The 20,294-nt window shown below is 45.6% G+C and overlaps 1 protein-coding gene across 2 annotated transcripts in view; it reads left to right on the top strand.

Moving 5' to 3' along the window:
• STK24 (serine/threonine kinase 24) overlaps positions 1 to 20,294 on the top strand; it is a 160,571-nt gene that overhangs the window by 66,650 nt on the left and 73,627 nt on the right. For both annotated transcript variants that reach the window (XM_063953064.1, XM_063953063.1), the window contains exon 3: positions 18,839 to 18,895. In XM_063953064.1, the coding sequence (XP_063809134.1) occupies positions 18,839 to 18,895 (57 nt within the window). The remainder of the gene's footprint in view (positions 1 to 18,838; positions 18,896 to 20,294) is intronic.

Below are 20,294 nucleotides of genomic sequence, written 5' to 3'. Positions count from 1 at the left end.
TCGTCTTATATATGCGGGATGCACAGAGGGACATTTGCCTGCTGGCATCTAGAATTAATGCAATGTCCATTTCTGCCAGGAGAGTATTATGGACTCGGCAGTGGACAGGTGATGCTGATTCTAAAAAACACATGGAGGTTTTGCCTTATAAGGGTGAGGAATTGTTTGGGGACGGTCTCTCGGACCTCGTATCCACAGCAACTGCTGGGAAGTCGACTTTTTTACCTCAGGTTCCTTCACAGCCTAAGAAAGCACCGTATTATCAAATGCAGTCTTTTCGGCCTCAGAAAGGCAAGCGGGTCAGAGGAGCATCCTTTCTGGCCAGAGGAAAGAAGCTGCACCAGGCAGCCAGTTCCCAGGTACTAAAATCCTCCCCTGCTTCCACTAAGTCCACCGCATGACGTTGGGGCTCCACAGGCGGAGCCAGGTGCGGTGGGGACGCGTCTCCGAAACTTCAGCAACCAGTGGGTTCGCTCACAAGTGGATCTCTGGGCTGTACAAATTGTATCTCAGGGATACAAGCTGGAGTTCGAGGCGACTCCCCCTCGCCGTTACCTCAAATCAGCCTTGCCAGCTGCTCCCAGGGAAAGGGAGGTAGTACTGGCGGCAATTCACAAGCTGTACCTCCAGCAGGTGATAATCAAGGTCCCCCTCCTTCAACAGGGCAGGGGTTACTATTCCACAATGTTTGTGGCACCGAAACCGGACGGTTCGGTGAGGCCCATCCTGAATTTAAAATCCTTGAACACTTATATAAAGAAGTTCAAGTTCAAAATGGAATCGCTCAGGGCGGTTATTGCAAGCCTGGAAGAGGGGGATTTTATGGTGTCGCTGGACATCAAGGATGCTTACTTGCATGTCCCCATTTACCCACCTCACCAGGAATACCTCAGGTTTGTGGTACAAGACTGTCATTACCAATTCCAGACGTTGCCGTTTGGTCTCTCAACGGCACGAGAATATTTACCAAGGTAATGGCCGAAATGATGATACTCCTTCGGAAGAAGGGAGTTATAATTATCCCGTACTTGGACGATCTCCTCATAAAGGCGAGGTCCAGAGAGCAGTTGTTGGTCAGCGTAGCACTCTCTCAGGAAGTGTTGCAACAGCACGGCTGGATTCTGAATATCCCAAAGTCGCAGCTGATTCCTGCGACGCGTCTGCTTTTCCTGGGCATGATTCTGGACACAGAACAGAAGAAGGTGTTTCTCCCGGTGGAGAAGGCCCAGGAATTGTCATCTCTGGTCAGGGACCTCCTGAAACCAAAACAGGTGTCGGTGCATCACTGCACGCGAGTCCTGGGAAAGATGGTGGCTTCTTACGAAGCAATTCCCTTCGGCAGGTTCCATGCAAGGATCTTTCAGTGGGATCTGTTGGACAAATGGTCCGGATCGCATCTTCAGATGCATCGGTTGATCACCCTGTCCCCAAGGGCAGGGTGTCTCTGCTGTGGTGGCTGCAGAGTGCTCATCTTTTCGAGGGCCGCAGGTTCGGCTTACAGGACTGGGTCCTGGTGACCACGGATGCAAGCCTCCGAGGATGGGGGGCAGTCACTCAGGGAAGAAACTTCCAAGGACAGTGGTCAAGTCTGGAGACTTCACTACACATAAATATACTGGAACTAAGGGCCATTTACAACGCCCTGAGTCAAGCAGAGCCCCTGCTTCAAAACCACCCAGTACTGATTCAGTCAGACAACATCACGGCGGTCGCCCATGTAAACCGCCAGGGCGGCACGAGAAGCAGGATGGCAATGGCAGAAGCCACAAGGATTCTTCGATGGGCGGAGAATCACGTGCTAGCACTGTCAGCAGTGTTCATTCCGGGAGTGGACAACTGGGAAGCAGACTTCCTCAGCAGGCACGACCTCCACCCGGGAGAGTGGGGACTTCATCAAGAAGTCTTCACAAGAGATTGTAAATCGCTGGGAACTGCCACAGGTGGACAGGATGGCGTCCCGCCTCAACAAAAAGCTAAAAAAATATTGCGCCAGGTCAAGGGACCCTTAGGCGATAGCTGTGGACGCACTAGTAACACCGTGTGTGTACCAGTCGGTTTATGTGTTCCCTCCTCTTCCTCTCATACCCAAGGTACTGAGGATAGTAAGAAAGAGAGGAGTAAAAACTATACTCATCGTTCCGGATTGGCCAAGAAGAACTTGGTACCCAGAACTACAAGAAAGCCTCTGCCTCTCAGACAGGACCTGTTACAGCAGGGGCCCTGTCTGTTCCAAGTCTTACCGCGGCTGCGTTTGACGGCATGGCGGTTGAACGCCGGATCCTAACGGAAAAGGGCATTCCAGATGAAGTAATTCCTACGCTGATAAAAGCTAGGAAGGATGTGACAGTAAAGCATTATCACCGCATATGGCGGAAATATGTCGCTTGGTGTGAGGCCAGGAAGGCCCCAACAGAGGAATTCCAGCTGGCTCGATTTCTGCACTTCCTACAGTCAGGGGTGTCTATGATCCTCAAATTGGGGTCCATAAAGGTCCAGATTTCGGCCCTATCTATTTTCTTTCAAAAAGAACTGGCTTCACTGCCTGAAGTTCAGACGTTTGTTAAGGGAGTGCTGCATATTCAGCCCCCTTTTGTGCCTCCAGTGGCTCCTTGGGATCTTAACGTTGTGTTGGATTTCCTGAAATCACACTGGTTTGAGCCACTTAAGACCGTGGAGCTAAAGTATCTCACGTGGAAGGTGGTCATGCTGTTGGCCTTAGCTTCGGCTAGGCGTGTGTCAGAATTGGCGGCTTTGTCATGTAAAAGCCCATATCTGATCTTCCATATGGACAGGGCAGAATTGAGGACTCGTCCCCACTTTCTCCCAAAGGTGGTATCAGCGTTTCATTTGAACCAACCTATTGTGGTGCCTGCGGCTACTCGGGACTTGGAGGATTCCAAGTTGCTGGACGTAGTCCGGGCTTTGAAAATTTATGTTTCCAGGACGGCTGGAGTCAGAAAAACTGACTCGCTGTTTATCCTGCATGCACCCAACAAGCTGGGTGCTCCTGCTTCAAAGCAAACTATTGCTCGCTGGATCTGTTGCACGATTCAGCTGGCACATTCTGCGGCTGGACTGCCGCATCCTAGATCGGTAAAAGCCCATTCCACTAGGAAGGTGGGCTTTTCTTGAGCGGCTGCCCGAGGGGTCTCGGCTTTACAGCTTTGCCGAGCTGCTACTTGGTCGGGTTCAAACACATTTGCTAAATTCTACAAGTTTGATACCCTGGCTGAGGAGGACCTTGAGTTTGCTCATTCGGTGCTGCAGAGTCATCCGCACTCTCCCGCCCGTTTGGGAGCTTTGGTATAATCCCCATGATCCTTACGGAGTTCCCAGCATCCACTAGGACGTCAGAGAAAATAAGAATTTACTCACCGGTAATTCTATTTCTCGTAGTCCTTAGTGGATGCTGGGCGCCCGTCCCAAGTGCGGACTCTCTGCAATACATGTATATAGTTATTGCTTCACTAAAGGGTTATTGTTATGAGCCATCCGTAAAAGGAGGCTCAGTTGTTGTTCATACTGTTAACTGGGTATGGTTATCACAAGTTGTACAGTGTGATTGGTGTGGCTGGTATGAGTCTTACCCTGGATTCCAAATCCTTTCCTTGTTGTGTCAGCTCTTCCGGGCACAGTTTCCCTAACTGAGGTCTGGAGGAGGGGCAGAGAGGGAGGAGCCAGTGCACACCAGATAGTACCTAATCTTTCTTTTAGAGTGCCCAGTCTCCTGCGGAGCCCGTCTATTCCCCATGGTCCTTACGGAGTTCCCAGCATCCACTACGGACTACGAGAAATAGAATTACCGGTGAGTAAATTCTTATTTTTTTTAAATGCAAAAAAATGATAGAAAACAAGCTTTAGTGTGCAAAATAAATGCTCTCATTGAATTAGGGTGCATGAAAATGGGTATAAGTGTAGATTTGGATTATTTTAGGGGACTTTTTTTTTAAAAAGTGGAAACTGACTATTCCCTCCTGCAAGCCTAAAAACACCTGTCCCATCCATGAAGCGTCCCAATATACTTGTCCCATACCTTGAACCCCAAATTCTATCACCTTGCACTTTTTCACCCCAAAAATGACATGTTATTATTGGCCAATTAACAATAATTAAAACGTTGAATTAGACATTAAGGGGGGTGTCCCAGGGGTTCTGAACCAAATCCAAACATTTTTACCTTAAAATATGGATTTTACACATCTTTTCACCTGCTCAGAGTAGGTGAAGTGAAATTTACGAAAAAAATTATCAGCAATACATATTCCTGGCTAATTGAATACGGTGTAATCGCGATTCGTAGGAAAAGTCCGTTATCGCAGCTAATTGAATACCCCCCTTTGTGTCTTATACTTCATAAAGTGAATCAATTTTGATTTGGAGAAACTGAATGTACTGTATGTTACCTGAATTTGTACTATAGCTGACTAAATATGTTTAAAGTACCGTATATACTCGAGTATAAGCCGACTTTTTCAGCACTTTTTTTTGTGCTGAAAAAGCCCCCTCGGCTTATACTCGAGTCATGTCAGTGGCAGTGCAGTGCAGTGGGAAGGAGGGACATGGAGGGCACAGCGCGCGCCTCTCCTGTGTCCCTCCTGCGTCTCCGGCGGCAGCAGCGGGTCTATTAAAGGAAGTACCCGTTCGTGAGCTGTGATTGGCTCACGAACCGGCACTTCATTTAACAGACCCGCCGCGGCCACCGGAGACGCAGGAGGGACACAGGAGAGGCGCGCGCTGTGCCCTCCATGTCCCTCCTTCACAAGACAGCGCGGGAGCAGCGGAAGGTAAGTAACTGGCACTGGGGAGCATATTTGGCACTTGGGGGGGGGGGGGGGGGGGCACATATCTGGCACTATGAGGGCATATCTTGCACTATGAGGCCATATCTGGCACTGAGGGGGCATATCTGGAACTATGAGGGGGCATATCTGGAACTATGAGGGGGCATATCTGGCACTATGAGGGGGCATATCTGGCACTGTGAGGGGGCATATCTGGCACTATGAGGGGGCATATCTGGCACTGTGGGGGCATATCTGGCACTGTGGGGGCATATCTGGCAATGTGAGGGCATATCTGGCACTGTGGGGGGCATATCTTGCAGTGTGAGGGCATATCTGGCAGTGTGAGGGCATATCTGTCCCTGTGGGGGCATATCTGGCAGTGTGAGGGTTGTGTATGGCTAGAGCTGCATTTCCCACCCTAGGCTTATACTCGAGTCATAAATAAAATACTTAATCGCGCTAAAATGGGGTTTAAGAGCAGCTCTATTAAAAAATATAATATGGAATAAAGGTAATGAGCGCTTGATATGTATGTATGTATGTATGTATGTATATATATATATGTGTATGCGCAAAACCTGTGGAAAAATAAAAAGTTAATGAAATGTTTACAGCCCTTTTAGGACTACTTAAGGATCGGATTCTAATTAAGCCAAAAGATGAGGATTATTATAATTCATATCTAACCCTATCTAAATATCTGTCAGTCCGTTTTGATGATAGCAGAGCTTCCACACCAGCGTGTGGTGGAATACCTTGCTCCTGTGTTCTTGCAGAACGATGATCACAGCACCTGTAATTTGATGAGAAGTGCGGTGCTGGATCTCCGCTGTTAAACTGTATTAGCGGCTGACGGCTGATGGCTGTAATTAGCGGCTAACGGCCGGCTGGTTCCCTGTCTGTGTCCCGTTTGGTATAGCAGTTTGGTACACAGCGTTAAGTCCTTAAAACATTCAATCCAACGCGTTTCAGGCCTAATTGGAACCCGATCCTAAAGTAGTCCTAAAAGGGCTGTAAGCATTTCATTAACTTTTTATTTTTCCACAGGTTTTGCGCATATATATATAATATATATATATATATATATATATATATATATATATATATACATATACATATCAAGCGCTCATTACCTTTATACTCGAGTCAATAAGTTTTCCCAGGGTTCAGTCACCAGAGGCAGGAGGGGAAGGAGCTGCAAAGTTGGAGGACTGAGCCCACGCGTACCACTCAAAACATCCTCGAGTGCCATCGTATTGCCTATTGGTGGAGAGTGCTCGCGCTCTCTCCTTGTCAGATCCCGTTCCCATGGTAATGGAGGTGCTCTCACTGTGCATGCACAACCTCCGACCCAATGTGCCTTCTGCTCATGTGCGACTTACCACGCATTCTTCTGTGTCTGTTCTCCATGTCCATGAGTGTCCTTGTGTGTCAGTAAAACTACAGTTGTGGCGGTACCACCGCTTACCACCACATACCACAGCGTCCCACTGCCACAACTGTGTATATATTATCCTGTGCAAAGGCCAGAGACTGCACGCTACCTATATTAAGCTGGATCTGTATCATACATATATGTATCTGAGTTGTGCTGTATTAACCCGGTGTTGTTTCACACCCTGTTGTTCTACCCGAAAACATACTATATACCGGCGGGCGGGGTGCCGGCGGTAACATGACTGACCACGGCATCCCGACATTGAAGATCGCGACATCAGAGGGGGTAAGCACTTCTAACCCCCCTGCCCCCCTATCCCCTACCCTAAACCAAACCCTCCGGGAGTGTTAGCTACAGCTAACCTTCGGGGGGTGACGGCTAGGGCTAAACGCAGGGCCGTAACTACGTGTGTGCCAAGTGGGCTTGGCACACAGCGCAGTTGCCCTGAGGGCGCACGGCCAGCGGCATGTAATGAGTCAAATTGACTCATTACATGCCTCTGAAGTCTGCGCCGTGCGCCTGCCGCCGCGCTGTGGAGGAGAGCTACAGCGCCGGGCAGGTGAGAAGGAGGAGGAGGGAGGGGGACTGGAGCCGCAGCAGCGCTATTTCATTGGTAGTAAGCGCCGCTGCAGCATCCCCCTCTCCTTCCGTATTGGCTGCCCGGCGCTGCTGTGGATGCTGGGATGCGGTTCCTCCATCCCAGCATCCACAGCAGCGCCGGGCAGCCAATACGGAAGGAGAGGGGGATGCTGCAGCGGCGCTTACTACCAATGAAATAGCGCTGCTGCGGCTCCAGTCCCCCTCCCTCCTCCTCCTTCTCACCTGCCTGCACCGAGGGAGCTGCACGAGGAGCCTGTCAGCGGGGAGATGGTAAGTATGTATCTCTCTTTCTTTCTCTCTCTCAGGGGGACACCGTCTGCCATAATGTGTAAAAAGGGGGCCTGGCTGCCGCAATGTGTAAAAAGGGGGCCTGGCTGCCGCAATGTGTAAAAAGGGGGCCTGGCTGCCGCAATGTGTAAAAAGGGGGCCTGGCTGCCGCAATGTGTAAAAAGGGGGCCTGGCTGCCGCAATGTGTAAAAAGGGGGCCTGGCTGCCGCAATGTGTAAAAATGGGGACTGGCTGCCGCAATGTGTAAAAATGGGGACTGGCTGCCGCAATGTGTAAAAAGGGGGACTGGCTGCCGCAATGTGTAAAAAGGGGGACTGGCTGCCGCAATGTGTAAAAAGGGGGACTGGCTGCCGCAATGTGTAAAAAGGGGGACTGGCTGCCGCAATGTGTAAAAAGGGGGACACCGTCTGCCGTAATGTGTAAAAACGGGGACGCTGTCTGCTGTAATGTGTAAAAAGGGGACGCTGTCTGCCGTAATGTTAAAAAAGGGGATGCTGTCTGCTGTAATGTGTAAAAAAGGGGACGCTGTCTGCCGCAATGTGTAAAAAGGGGGACTGGCTGCCGCAATGTGTAAAAAGGGAGACTGTCTGCTGTAATGTGTAAAAAGGGGGACGCTGTCTGCTGTAATGTATAAAAGGGGCTCTACCTGGTGTAGTGGCGCTACTGTGCAGCATAATTTGAATAATGTAGACTACTGTGCACCGTAGTATGAATTGCTATTATTTTGTGGCCACGCCCCTTCCCCATGAAGCCACGCCCCTATATATTTTTCGCGCACCTACGGCGCGCACTGCCCCTATCTTACATGGGGGAGGGGGGGCAATATCATTTCTTGCACACAGCGCTAAAATGCCTAGTTACGGCACTGGCTAAACGCATCCCATTCTACCTAGTTAATAAACCAAAGACCTGGTTAAGCTATTCATCATGTTGACTGACATCCATCAAACACAGCTGCCACCTATAATAACAGCTATAGGTTCTGGTAATAATGCCATGGGGTACTTACACATGTCACTGTGCATATTGGGTGGTCTTCAGTTTGCCGGCTGTCGGGATTCCGGCGCACAGTATACCGGCGCCGGAATCCCGACAGCCGACATACCGACACTTTTTCTCCCTCTTGGGGGTCCACGACCCCCTGGAGGGAGAATAAATAGCCCGTGCCCGCAGCGTGGCGAGCGCAGCGAGCCCGCAAGAGGCTCATTTGCGCACGCCACGCTGTCTGTATGCCGGCGGTCGGGAGCCTGGCTGCCGGCATACCATACTACACCCGTGCAGATTCTAAGCAATTTTAGGGGGGCATGATTCTGTCAGGCTTTCTCATGCTGCCTGTCACTTTTGGTTGGTTGTGCTATGTCATGATGATGCCACTGGAGATAAAGGAATTCCAGGCTCCCATACAAAGTAAATGATGCATATTGTTAGTAACTTCATAGAAGATAAGTTAGACTTTGCTCTACAAATAATAATAATATTCATCCATCCATCCATCCATCCAGTGTCAGACTGGGGAATGCTGTTGTAGGGGCCCATGCTTAAGGGTGTGGCCAGGCCCCAGTGGGGGCATGGCCAGCCACCACAGAGGTTTGGATAACCATTACAGAGTAGATGTTCTGTGCCCCTTGTAAATATATAATAAACCAAATTCTTGTGAAGTATAATGTAACATATGTATAATGCATAATTCAAGTGCATTAGGATAGAGTCTGGGACCTGATCCCTAGAGGAGGAGGAGGGCCCGCAGGCAGTGGGGCCCACTGGGGGTTTCCCCTGTTCCCCTGTGGGCCAGTCCGACCCTGCATTCATCCATTAGTAGAGTAGGAAGATACAAAGGGAAACTAAGATACGGCTAACGTGCTTTTAAACACTATTGAATAAAAAAGTTAATCAGAGTCACAAGGGATTTTAACATTAATAAACATAAACCTAGATCACATGCTGGAATTGCATTTAAATAAGGTTTTTACTTCTGTTAGTTTGGCACCCTAAATTAAAATGATGAATATGATTTGTTTTCCCTTTCATTGCTAAAAGGAATTATTTTCTTGAAGAGGCATTTGTACTTTTTAACCAATTAATCAGAAGTGTGGCGCTAGAAAGTGTTTTCACAAACACAAAAATGTGCATCGTACAATTTTATATATTGAAGCCAATTGATATTCTAAATTTCATTGTGTTAGGCACAGGTCACTCCGTATCTTTATTGTATTTCAGACAGTGGGGAAAACTTACTAAGCGTCGGATTTGCAGTCGAATTCAAACCACCCTAGTTCTGGTTATTGGAAATTGAGGGGACTCCATGCTATTTTTCCCCACTACTTCCAATGCCAGTGTAGCCACTTGCTTGGTGCACAGCATGCTCACTTGCATGGGATCCCTGCTTGGCCGATGGCCAGATGAGGACAGGTGATTGTTGTTGTTTTTTTGCCATTGTGACTTATTTTTTTAATTTGTAACTGATGAGGGAGAAATGATCAGTAAATGGTGGAGTTGAGGATGAGGAATATGATTAGGGGAGACCAATAATGTTGTGCCTAGGGGGTGGCATGACCCCTGAATTTGACCCTGGGAATAAGGGTAATTCAGGCAAGGTGTGTTGCCCAAAACCTATTTAAGATTAAGGGTGACAATGAGTAGCCACTGTATTTGATTGTATATTGGGCAGTTTTGTAATTGATGCTCAAGCATTGCTGAAATCTGTGTCCTGCAAATATTGTAGTGAGAGTAAAGGGCCCTACACACTGGCCGTGGTGCCCGATGGCCGATACGCTGGCCGTGTATGGGATGGGGGGGTGACGGGGGAAGTGAAGGTTCTTCACTCCCTGACGTCACCCGGTCCCATAGCCCTGCATGCTAATATGGACGATATTGTCCATATTGGCTTGCATGTATAATCGTTCATCGTTGGTGCCTACACACTGAGCGATATGAACGAGTTCTCGTTCATATCGCTCAGTGTAATTGGTAAGTGTGTAGGGCCTATAACTGGTACTATACTGGTTGAACCCAATACTAAGTACAAATTACTTGATTTACAAGTTAGGTGACTTTTTATTGTATTTTGGTATGCAGTATGCAGTGCATTCGGAAAGTATTCACAGTGCTTCACTTCTTCCACATTTTGTTATGTTACAGCATACCTCCCAACATGACCCTCTCCAGGAGGGACACAATGCTATGCTTCTGCACTTTTCTCCTAATTTATGATAGCTGGCACCTGTGTTGAACAGATGAATGTATAAGAAAGGTGTTTGAGACAGGTGATGGCAATCATACATTAAGAGGGAAGTCCAGGAGCAGAGCATTCTGTCCCTCCTGGAGAGGGTCATGTTTGGAAATATGTTACAGGCTTATTCCAAAATGGAATAAATTAATTTTGTCCTCAAAATTCTACACACAATACCCCATAATTGCAAACTTATTAAAAATAAAAAACTAAGAAAGCACATGTGCATAAGTATTCACAGCCTTTGCCATGAAGCTCAATATTGAGCTCAGGTGAATCCTGTTTCCACTGATCATCCTTGAGATGTTCCTACAGCTTAATTGGAGTACACCTGTGGTAAATTCAGTTGATTGGACATGATTTGGAAAGGCACACACCTGTCTATATAAGGTCCCACACTTGACAGTGCATGTGTGAGCACAAATCAAGCATGAAGTCAAAGGAATTGTCTTTGGACCTCCGAGACAGGATTGTCTCGAGGCACAAATCTGGGGAAGGGTATAGAAAAATATCTGCTGCTTTGAAGGTCCCAATGAGCACAATGGCCTCCATCAGCCGTAAATGGAAGAAGTTCGGAACCACCAGGACTCTTCCTAGAGCTGGCCGGCCATGTAAACTGAGCAATCGGTGGAGAAGGGCCCTAGTCAGGGAGTTGATCAAGAACCCGAGAGAACTTTTCAGGAAGACAACCATCTCTGCAGCAATCCATCAGTCAGGCCTGTATGGTAGAGTGGCCAGACGGAAGCCACTCTTTAGTACAAAGCACATGGCAGCCCGCCTGGAGTTTGCCAAAATGCACCTGAAGGACTCTCAGAACATGAGAAACAAAATTCTCTGGTCTGATGAGACAAAGATTTAACTCTTTGGTGTGAATGCCATGTGTCATGTTTGGAGGAAACCAGGCACCGCTCATCAGCAGGCCAATACCATCCCTACAGTGAAGCATGGTGGTGATAACATCATGCTGTGGGGATGTTTTTCAGTGGTAGGAACTGGGAGACTAGTCAGGATAGAGTGAAAGATGAATGCAGCAATGTACAGAGACACCCTGAGTGAAAACCTGCTCCAGAGCGCTTTTGACCTCAGACTGGGGCGACAGTTCATCTTTCCGCAGGACAACGATCCTTAGCACACAACCAAGATATAAAAGGAATGGCTTCAGGACAACTGTGTGAATGTCCTTGAGTGGTCCAGCCAGAGCCCAGACTTGAATCTGATTGACCATCTCTGGAAATGGCTGTGCACCGACGCTCCCCATCCAACCTGATGGAGCTTGAGAGGTGCTGCAAAGAGGAATGGGCGAAACTGCCCAAAGATAGGCATGCCAAGCTTGTGGCATCATATTCAAAAAGACTTGAGGCTGTAATTGCTGCCAAAGGTGCATCAACAAAGTATTGAGCGAAGGCTGTGAATACTTATGCACGTGTGATTTCCTTAGTTTTTTATTTTTAATACATTTTCAAAAATCTCAAAGAAACTTTTTTCACGTTGTCATTATGGGGTATTGTGTGTAGAATTTTGAGGGGAAAATTAATTTATTCCATTTTGGAATAAGGCTGTAACATAACAAAATGTGGAAAATGTGAAGTGCTGTGAATACTTTCCAGATGCACTGTATTTGGCAGTCAGTAATGCTCTCTGTATTGTATGGAGGTCACTGTTGTACTCCCTGTATTTTTGTGGTATTCATTGTGCTCTTTGTATTTTATGGTGGTCACTCTGATATACTCTGTTTTATATACTTTTCTCTTTATATACATTTCTATTATATTGCAGTTACTTGGATGATCTCTGTATTGTATGGCTGCCACAGATACCCACTTTGTATTGTATGGCTACCACGGAGATGCTCTCTGTAATGTATGAGATCACTGTACTTTTCTCTGCATTATATTGTTGTCACTATGATGTTCTCTGCTTTATATGGCTGTCACTGTGATGCTCATTGTATCATATGGTGCACACTATAATTTTTTCTGTATTTGACTCGCCTCAAATGATCTTCAGATTTTCCTCTGCTCAGGATAACCTTGTCCCTGCTGCTGATATCGTCTTGGCAATGCCTCCATCCGAGTCAGTAAAGCTTACTTGATAACAGTAGACTTAGGAATTGGCTCAGGAAACCTCCTACTATAGCTAATGGATGTAGAGAAAGGGCTAATACCCATTAAGGTCTCAAACATTAACACCACACACAATTTTTATCTCCCTAAAATGAAATAATTTACATTTTATTACACAGGAACACTCCTGACCTCCGCTACTAAAAAACGAAGGGTTACGACTGTGGTTGTTCAAGCAAAGTACACATATTTCAAATATGGACACTGTGATGCTCTCTGCATTATGTTATGGTTATTATAATGTTCTCTGCATTATATGGCAGTCACTGTAATGATGCTCTCTGCATTATATAGCAGTCACTGTGATGTTCTCCGCATTATTTGGCAGTCAGTGCGATGTTTTCTGTATTGTATTACAAGGCGTTGACTGTGATGCTATTTGTATTATTGGGTGGTCACAGTGATTGCTGTATTGTGTGTTTCTCTGCATTCTACGGTGATAACAGATGCTCTTTTTATTTCATGACTGTCGATGGGATGCTCTGTGTTTTATGGTGGTCACTGTGATGGTCTCTGTATTGTATGGTGGCCACTGTGTGGTTATTTGCATTATATGGTGGTCACTATTATGTTCTATTCCTTATATCACACTGATCGCGCCTATAAAGATCGGGTTTAGCCGCGTAAAGCAGCTAAACCTGACAAAGTGTTGGGCCCGATCGCAAAAAAAAAAAAAAAGTGCTGTCTGGGTGCCCAAACGGTTTGCTTTTTGTACATTTCAGTTTGCCACCCCCGGGGGATGCGAGCTGAAATGCAGATGCCAACAGCCATTCGCGTCTGAACAGAGCTACAGTTGAATATCTCCTTTCGGCATCTAGCGATGCTCTGTGGTGGGTGAGATACTACAGTATCGGTGGCACCAGCGATACTTACCTTTGAGTCTTAAGACCGTAGAGCCCCCAAAATAACAGCATTCGCTGTCCCCTTTATGTAGTGCAACTAAAACTTGGTAATGCTCTCATTCTGCTAACATTTCAGGCTTTACAATGTTGATTATATTCAAGCAAGCAACGGGTGTCCATTCAATTTGAATATTTGTCCTGGGCAACAGAAAACCTAGCTTCACTCTTAGATATTATGTGTATGACTAAGAGCGAGATATTTAATTAGTACTTTTGTTTTATAAGCCAAACTTGTAGCCTATGACAGTTGGTTCATAAGGAGTTTAAATTAATGTTTTCAGTTTTTCATTGTGACTAGCCATAATTATTTAAAGGATTGCCAAAACTTTGGGATCAATGGTCTTGATATATTTAATAGTTTGGCTACATAAAGATTTTAGAAGACTATTTTGCAGACTTTGTTTCCATTTATTTTCCCTGTGTTTTTAATAATGTCCTGGAATACAATGTTTATTTGAATCTACTTTGCATTTCTTTAGATGTACAGCCATTAAGAATACCTTATAACATACCTAGATGGTAAATGCAGGGCCGCATTAAGCCTTGGGGTCTCCGGGGCACTTAAGACAGGGGGGACTAGAGGTTGTGTATTAGATTGTGCATGACTCCCAACATGACCCATTCCAGGAGGGACAAAATGCTCTCTGCCTGGACTTCCCTCTTAATATATGATTGGCATCACCTGTGTGACTGATTTAATTGATAAGAAATGTATTTCAACTGATGTGATTGCAATCATAAATTAAGAGGGAAGTCCAGGTAGAGAGCATTCTTTTCATTTTGGGATGGGTCATGTTGGGAGGTATGGATTGTGTATTTTAAATTTAAACCAATGGTGTATATGAGATTTAAACTAATGGTTTAATAATGCATGAGTACTGTTTATCGCTCCACCTATTTGAGAGAGGACTGTTTTATAACGTTTTCTTGTGTTACACACTGGGACAGGACTCAGGAGGTTTCTCTATGTGTCCCTCTCTCTCTAGACCCGAATGTTCTCATTAGATAACAGGATACACAGCACCAAGACACCCAGGTGGGGAGTAGAGAAGCTAGGATCCCTAGGTCACAGCTTTCTCCCCATTCTTATCTCAAGTCTAATCAGGAAGCTCCATTCGTACCTCATGAAACCTGATACTCCTGTGTCTCTACCTGCATTGCATACTGTCCTGCTGACGTTCTGGCTGCCTGGATCTTCTGCTGCACAAGATAGCGAGAGCTAGTGATGTCAGTGTGCGCTGGCCAGGGGACCCACTGACAGGGGAGGGGCCCGGGTTACAGTATCCCCTGCGCCCCCTTCCTTAATCTGGCTGTGCGTATATGACCATGGATAGAATGGATTAATTGAACCCTTTTGTGTTGATTTGACACAATGAAACAGCTGATGGAATTTCCCACTGCAAGAGCTTCTCACAGACTATAGAACTCTTAAGGATACATTAGATATCTGACCAAGCTTAATGGGAGGCATGTTGAACCAAATACAAAACTAATTCTGTATGTTATAGGAAACCTTTATTATCTGATAAATTAAAAATTCCAGAAAGGAACATCGACTAGATGTAAGAACATCTTGGGTGGAATTCAATTGATTATCGCACCCGATCTCCCGTCTAAAGTGAGATTGAGAGGGTGATATTCAATTGTGTCACTGTATCACGCTGATCGCGCCTATAAAGTTTGGGTTTAGTCGCGTAAAGCAGCTAAACCTGACCACGATGTTGGACCCGATCACAAAAAAAAGTGCCGCCTGGACGCCCAAATGGGTCACTTTAGCTTGCCACCCCCGGGGGATGTGAACTGAAATGCAGACGCTGGCAGCCATTCGTGTCTGAACGTAGCTACAGTTGAATAGCTCCATTCGGCATCATCTGGTGACTGCCGGCGAGTACAACATTTGAATCTCGCCCATAGTCTGCCGAAGAGGGGTGGGGTGTTGAAAACTCCCTCCTCTGGCAATGCCCTCCAGAGCCCAGAGCGCTGTGTCACCCTGCCCCTCCGGCTACAGTGCATATGTGCGAGATCTTGCTACTATAACATGCATCCCGGAGCAGGCAGGCGCCACAGACAGGGATAGTGCTGTCTCTGGCTATGGTGTATGGGTAACGACACCTGCAGCTATCTAAATCAATAGTTGCAGGTGTCTGAGCGGTGAGTGCTTCTGGCTGTTCTTACATTGCCCTGCATATCGGCGTGCTAGCTAAGAGACATCACCCGTCACCTTGCACACACTGCTGGTGTTATACATGGAGGGGCATAGTATCAGTGCACATAACGTGGGCTGATTCCTGATTTTAGACGTTTCAACTTTACAATAGCAGCAGTATGGAATTCAATCCCGGAATCCTGTTCCACGGGATTTAGGGTTTAGAGAAGCAGCTTGTGTGATGCCCTTCTCCGCTGCGAAAGCCACTGTGTTGCTAAATTGTTTTTTACATGGGCAGGGATGGGTTCTTCTTGTGGCTCAGATTCAGCCTGGGCCATGACCTATATACAGCAATGCAGAAACATCACACCGTAGGTCACGCTGTCAGTCACTGTCCAGCCCACACAGTGCACTGCAGTACAGTAATGAAGTGAGTGACGGGTGAGGTGGATGAAGGAGGGTTGGGAGGCAGAACTCCTCTCTTCTCTGGATGTCCATTTTATTATATTCCCCTTGGGGCACACGTGTGTTTTTTGTTTTTCTTTCTGTGAGGGAAGTTTTTGTCCTGGGTGGTCAATAGGACGATTCAGTCCCAGGAATCCCGGTATTGAAATTTATTTTGTAATCATGGGATTACAAAAATGGTGCAGGATTGACTTCCCTAAACAGCAGCTTTAGGAGGTCAGGAAGCTCCTCATCACTAACCCACAGGCAGCACTTACCTCATGCGCTCTGCACACCCTGCACCGATGATGGAAATGATATTAATTGCCTGATTATGGCTTTATTCAGGCTTGTTAGCAAACTAACATAAGCAAGAAACTGGGCAAAACTAAGCTGCTCTGCAGGTGGGGCAGATATAACATGTGCAGAGAGAGTTAGATTTGGGTGGGGTGCGTTCAAACCGAACTCTAAATTGCTGTGTAAAAATAAAGCAGCCATTATTTACCATGCAAAAACAACAATATAACCCACCCAAACCCCCTATGTGTACCGGACTGTAATTGGTATGGCTGAAATGGGGACACACAAATTAAAAGGAGTGTCCACATTTTTTTGTCATGTAGTATATTTAATTTTCCAATAGCGTATGGAGAATGCTTCCACTGCGAAATGCTGCCTGACCCTCTTGCTGAGATCAGATGCTGGACTATACACTGTGAGATGCTTCCCGTTTCTCCTGGTGCATTTTATGTGAAAAACACAGTTGTATATCCAAAAATACGGGTGTAGTATGGTATCCCGCCGGCCAGGATCCTGACCGCCGGCAAACCGCAGCTGGGCGAGCGCAAATAAGCCCCTTGCAGGCTCGCTGCGCTTGCCACGCTGTGGGCACGGTGTTGCACTATTTATTCTCCCTCCAGGGGGGTCGTGGACCCCCAAGAGGGAGAATAGTTGTTGGTATGCCGGGTGTCGGGATTCCGGCGCCGGTATACTGAATACCACCCCACATACCATACCATACCAATGCAATAAAAACATTCAGATTTCCAGCTGTGATATGAAATAATGAGCAGTGTTTATGGAGAAAGTAAAAATGAATCCTAAAGTGCAAGTAAGCAGTACAGAAGTTACATTTTCATTTCAGCAGAATCTGCCAACAATCCAAACTTCCTATATGAGAAGGGAGCGTGAATTTATTTTTTGTCCATTTATTTGAGAAAACGGCTATTTTCAGCACAAATTATATGCGCTGTGTACCATCATATTATGCCGTTAGTAAATAAATCTTAAAAATATGGATAAAGAGTGCAGCTTGCAGTAATAGCAAAGACACAATACCAGCAGATTTCCTGACAAAGCCAATGCATTTTCAGCTAAACAAATGTAAGAATGGGAAGTACAGCCTGTGTCTGAAAAAATAATATATTTATTTCTATAACGTTTGGTATTGAGATGGTTATCCATTTGTTGTTTATCTGCCTTGCTGATCCTAGACTGGGTGTAAAAGAAATGACTCTTACTGTCACATTTCCTTTATTGCACATGCAGTCAGAACTTCTGCAATTCAGTGTATGTAGAAAGAGAACACCACTGCCAACAAGCCAGCTACCGGAGATAGGGTGTGGTATGGGAGGTCAACAGTAACTAGGTCGACCACTATTGGTCGACAGTAACTAGGTCGATAGGGTCTTTAGGTCGACATGTTCTAGGTCGACAGGTCAAAAGGTCGACATGAGTTTTTAATGTTATTTTGGTGTCGTTTTCTTCGTAGAGTGACCGGGAACCCCAATTGCATACACTTCGCTCGCCATGCTTCGGGCAAGGTGCCTTCGCTCCGCTACCGCTTCGCTCGGCACAGATTACCGTTCCAATCGTAGTCCACGTGGATCGTTAAGTATGAAAAGGTTAAAAAAAAGAAAAAAAATTGTGAAAAACTCATGTCGACCTTTTGACCTGTCGATCTAGAACATGTCGACCTAAAGACCCTGTCAACCTAGTTACTGTCGACCAATAGTGGTCGACCTAGTTACTGTCGACTTAGAGACCGGATCCCCTGGAGATACATCCTGTAGGTCTAAATTCAGTGCAATGAGCAATGGTCCATAAAATATTGTGTTCATGGGGCCTAGATGTGGCCACTAATGTTACAGCTCCTATAGTTAGATCAGTAAGTAGCGATTAATCAGTCTAAAGAGGCTTCCTCCAAAAAGGAATTAAAGCTAAAAATTTAAGGAGCATACACGCGATGCGATGTGCTTACGATTTTAACTATATAGTCAAAATCGTAAGAAAAGTTAGCACATATTGTACCGTCTGTATACAGCTTGCGATCCCACAGGGTCTGTATCACAAGGAAAAATACACTGTGTAGGCATGGCAATTTTGACTAGAAAGTGTACAATCTAATTACTGGTATAGTTAAAATTGTCTTTAGTCAGATTTGTACATAGCCAAAATTGCACCGTGTGTATAGTCCATATTGGTGGTTCTGGGATCCAGGGAGTTCAAGGGAATCGCAAAGTCAAAATCGCCCATTAGGCAGAATTGCACCGTGTGTATACATCTTTAGGGCTTTTTGTTTAAGAAAATGATGGATTATGTTAATATACTTTAAGACAATGGGCCTAATTCAGACCTGATCGCAGCAGCAAAAATGTTCTCTAATGGACAAAACCATGTGCAGTGCAGGTAGGACAATTCTAACGCTCTCTGCACATGTTATATTTGCACCCCCTGAAGAGCACATGGTTTTGCCCATTAGAGAACAAATTTGCTGATGCGATCAGGTCTTAATTAGGACTAATATTTGTACCGTGTCCCAGTCAATGACATTGTAATGTTTTAATCTTTTTATTTTTTTATTTTTATAATTTTATCTTCATAGGACACAAAATTATGGATTATTATGGAATACCTTGGAGGAGGATCTGCTTTAGACCTGGTAAATGTGAAATTCTTCCAAAGCTTTATGTGGAACTTCTAGTTGCATTCATAGCTGTTTTTAGATAATTGTTCATCTCAAAATGCTAGATTGAAAAAATGGAAACTGCAACTGATTACACAAATTAGCTAATTGGGTGACGACTGAAATATATCAAACTCATGCAGTACATGTATAAATAGACTTGCAGAGGTAATTAATCATTGTCTACTGAACTCTCTGCTGGAACAAATGCTTGGTAAAGGAAGCATCCCGGGTCTTTTATAAATGGTATGGCGAGTATTCTCCATGCTCAATTAGACCTTGATTGTGATTTCACTGGCAGCCATATTTTAAAATAATGGATGCCAAGATTATAGCACTGATTATCATGGTAAGTGGTGAGGCATACTCAATCTGTGTCATGCCTTATGGCTAGGCTTACCATGCTATCCCTTTAAACCGCAACACCTATGATTCCCACATTTCTGATTTAAAACATACCAGTTTAAAGGGATAGTATGGTAAGCCTACTTATGGCTGATTTCCATTACTGGTTCCTGTGTTGTAAAGTTGGGCCCACCCCATTACTGTTAATGTGTGCATACCCATTCACTGACTTTTTCAGACTGTAAGAGGTTGTACCAATACATTATGCCACCCTTGTGTGATGCAGAAATGCATGGAGCATGGGCCCAAGGAAATGTCAGGAGCGGGTGAGATTGAATACAGTGTCGAACCCATTCAGTTTATGCTTGCCAGGAGAGATAGTCAGACGAGTTTAGCAGGCTTGATATTTACAGAAATGGTCAATATGTTTACAAACCACAGTGTCAGAAACCCCTGTACCATCCACAGCTTTGCTTAGTTGATCCGACTCCCGGATTTTTTTTTTCCTGCATTGTGCCTTGCAGTACTTAAGCCACAGCTCCCATTAACCAGATGAAGCACAGCAGGCCATTAAGCAGAGAATATGACTGGACTGTAACATATTATTTGTGTGCATCACACACCACCTGTGTACAGGGTAGGGAGGTTACACAGTGCCAGTGGCACATCTGAGGTCGGAGGGATAGTCAGTCTGCCGCATTTGGTCACTATTTTTCCTCTGTGGAAAGAATTGTGTCATAGTTTAAGGTAATGAAAAGATAGTTAGGCAGGGTCTATTATGCACCGCTATGTAATTAATTTTTTTTTTTTTAATGTGAGAGAAAGGAGAAATGGAATAAGCAAAATCTATTATTTCCATCAGAAAGCTGTCCATGAACCTTTTTTGTGACCGTGGAGAGAGTTGGGGTGGAATTACTTTCTCACAGCTGGGAAATCGCTGCTTTTGCCACGATAAGGGTATGGCAAAGGACATATCTGTGATAAGAGGGGACAGCAGATGGGTACCACTGTAGAAGTACAATTTTTGCGT

The sequence above is a fragment of the Pseudophryne corroboree genome, chromosome 2 (genome assembly GCF_028390025.1).
Source record: "Pseudophryne corroboree isolate aPseCor3 chromosome 2, aPseCor3.hap2, whole genome shotgun sequence".
Taxonomy (NCBI): domain Eukaryota; kingdom Metazoa; phylum Chordata; class Amphibia; order Anura; family Myobatrachidae; genus Pseudophryne; species Pseudophryne corroboree.
This window is presented reverse-complemented; position numbering and strand designations above follow the sequence as displayed.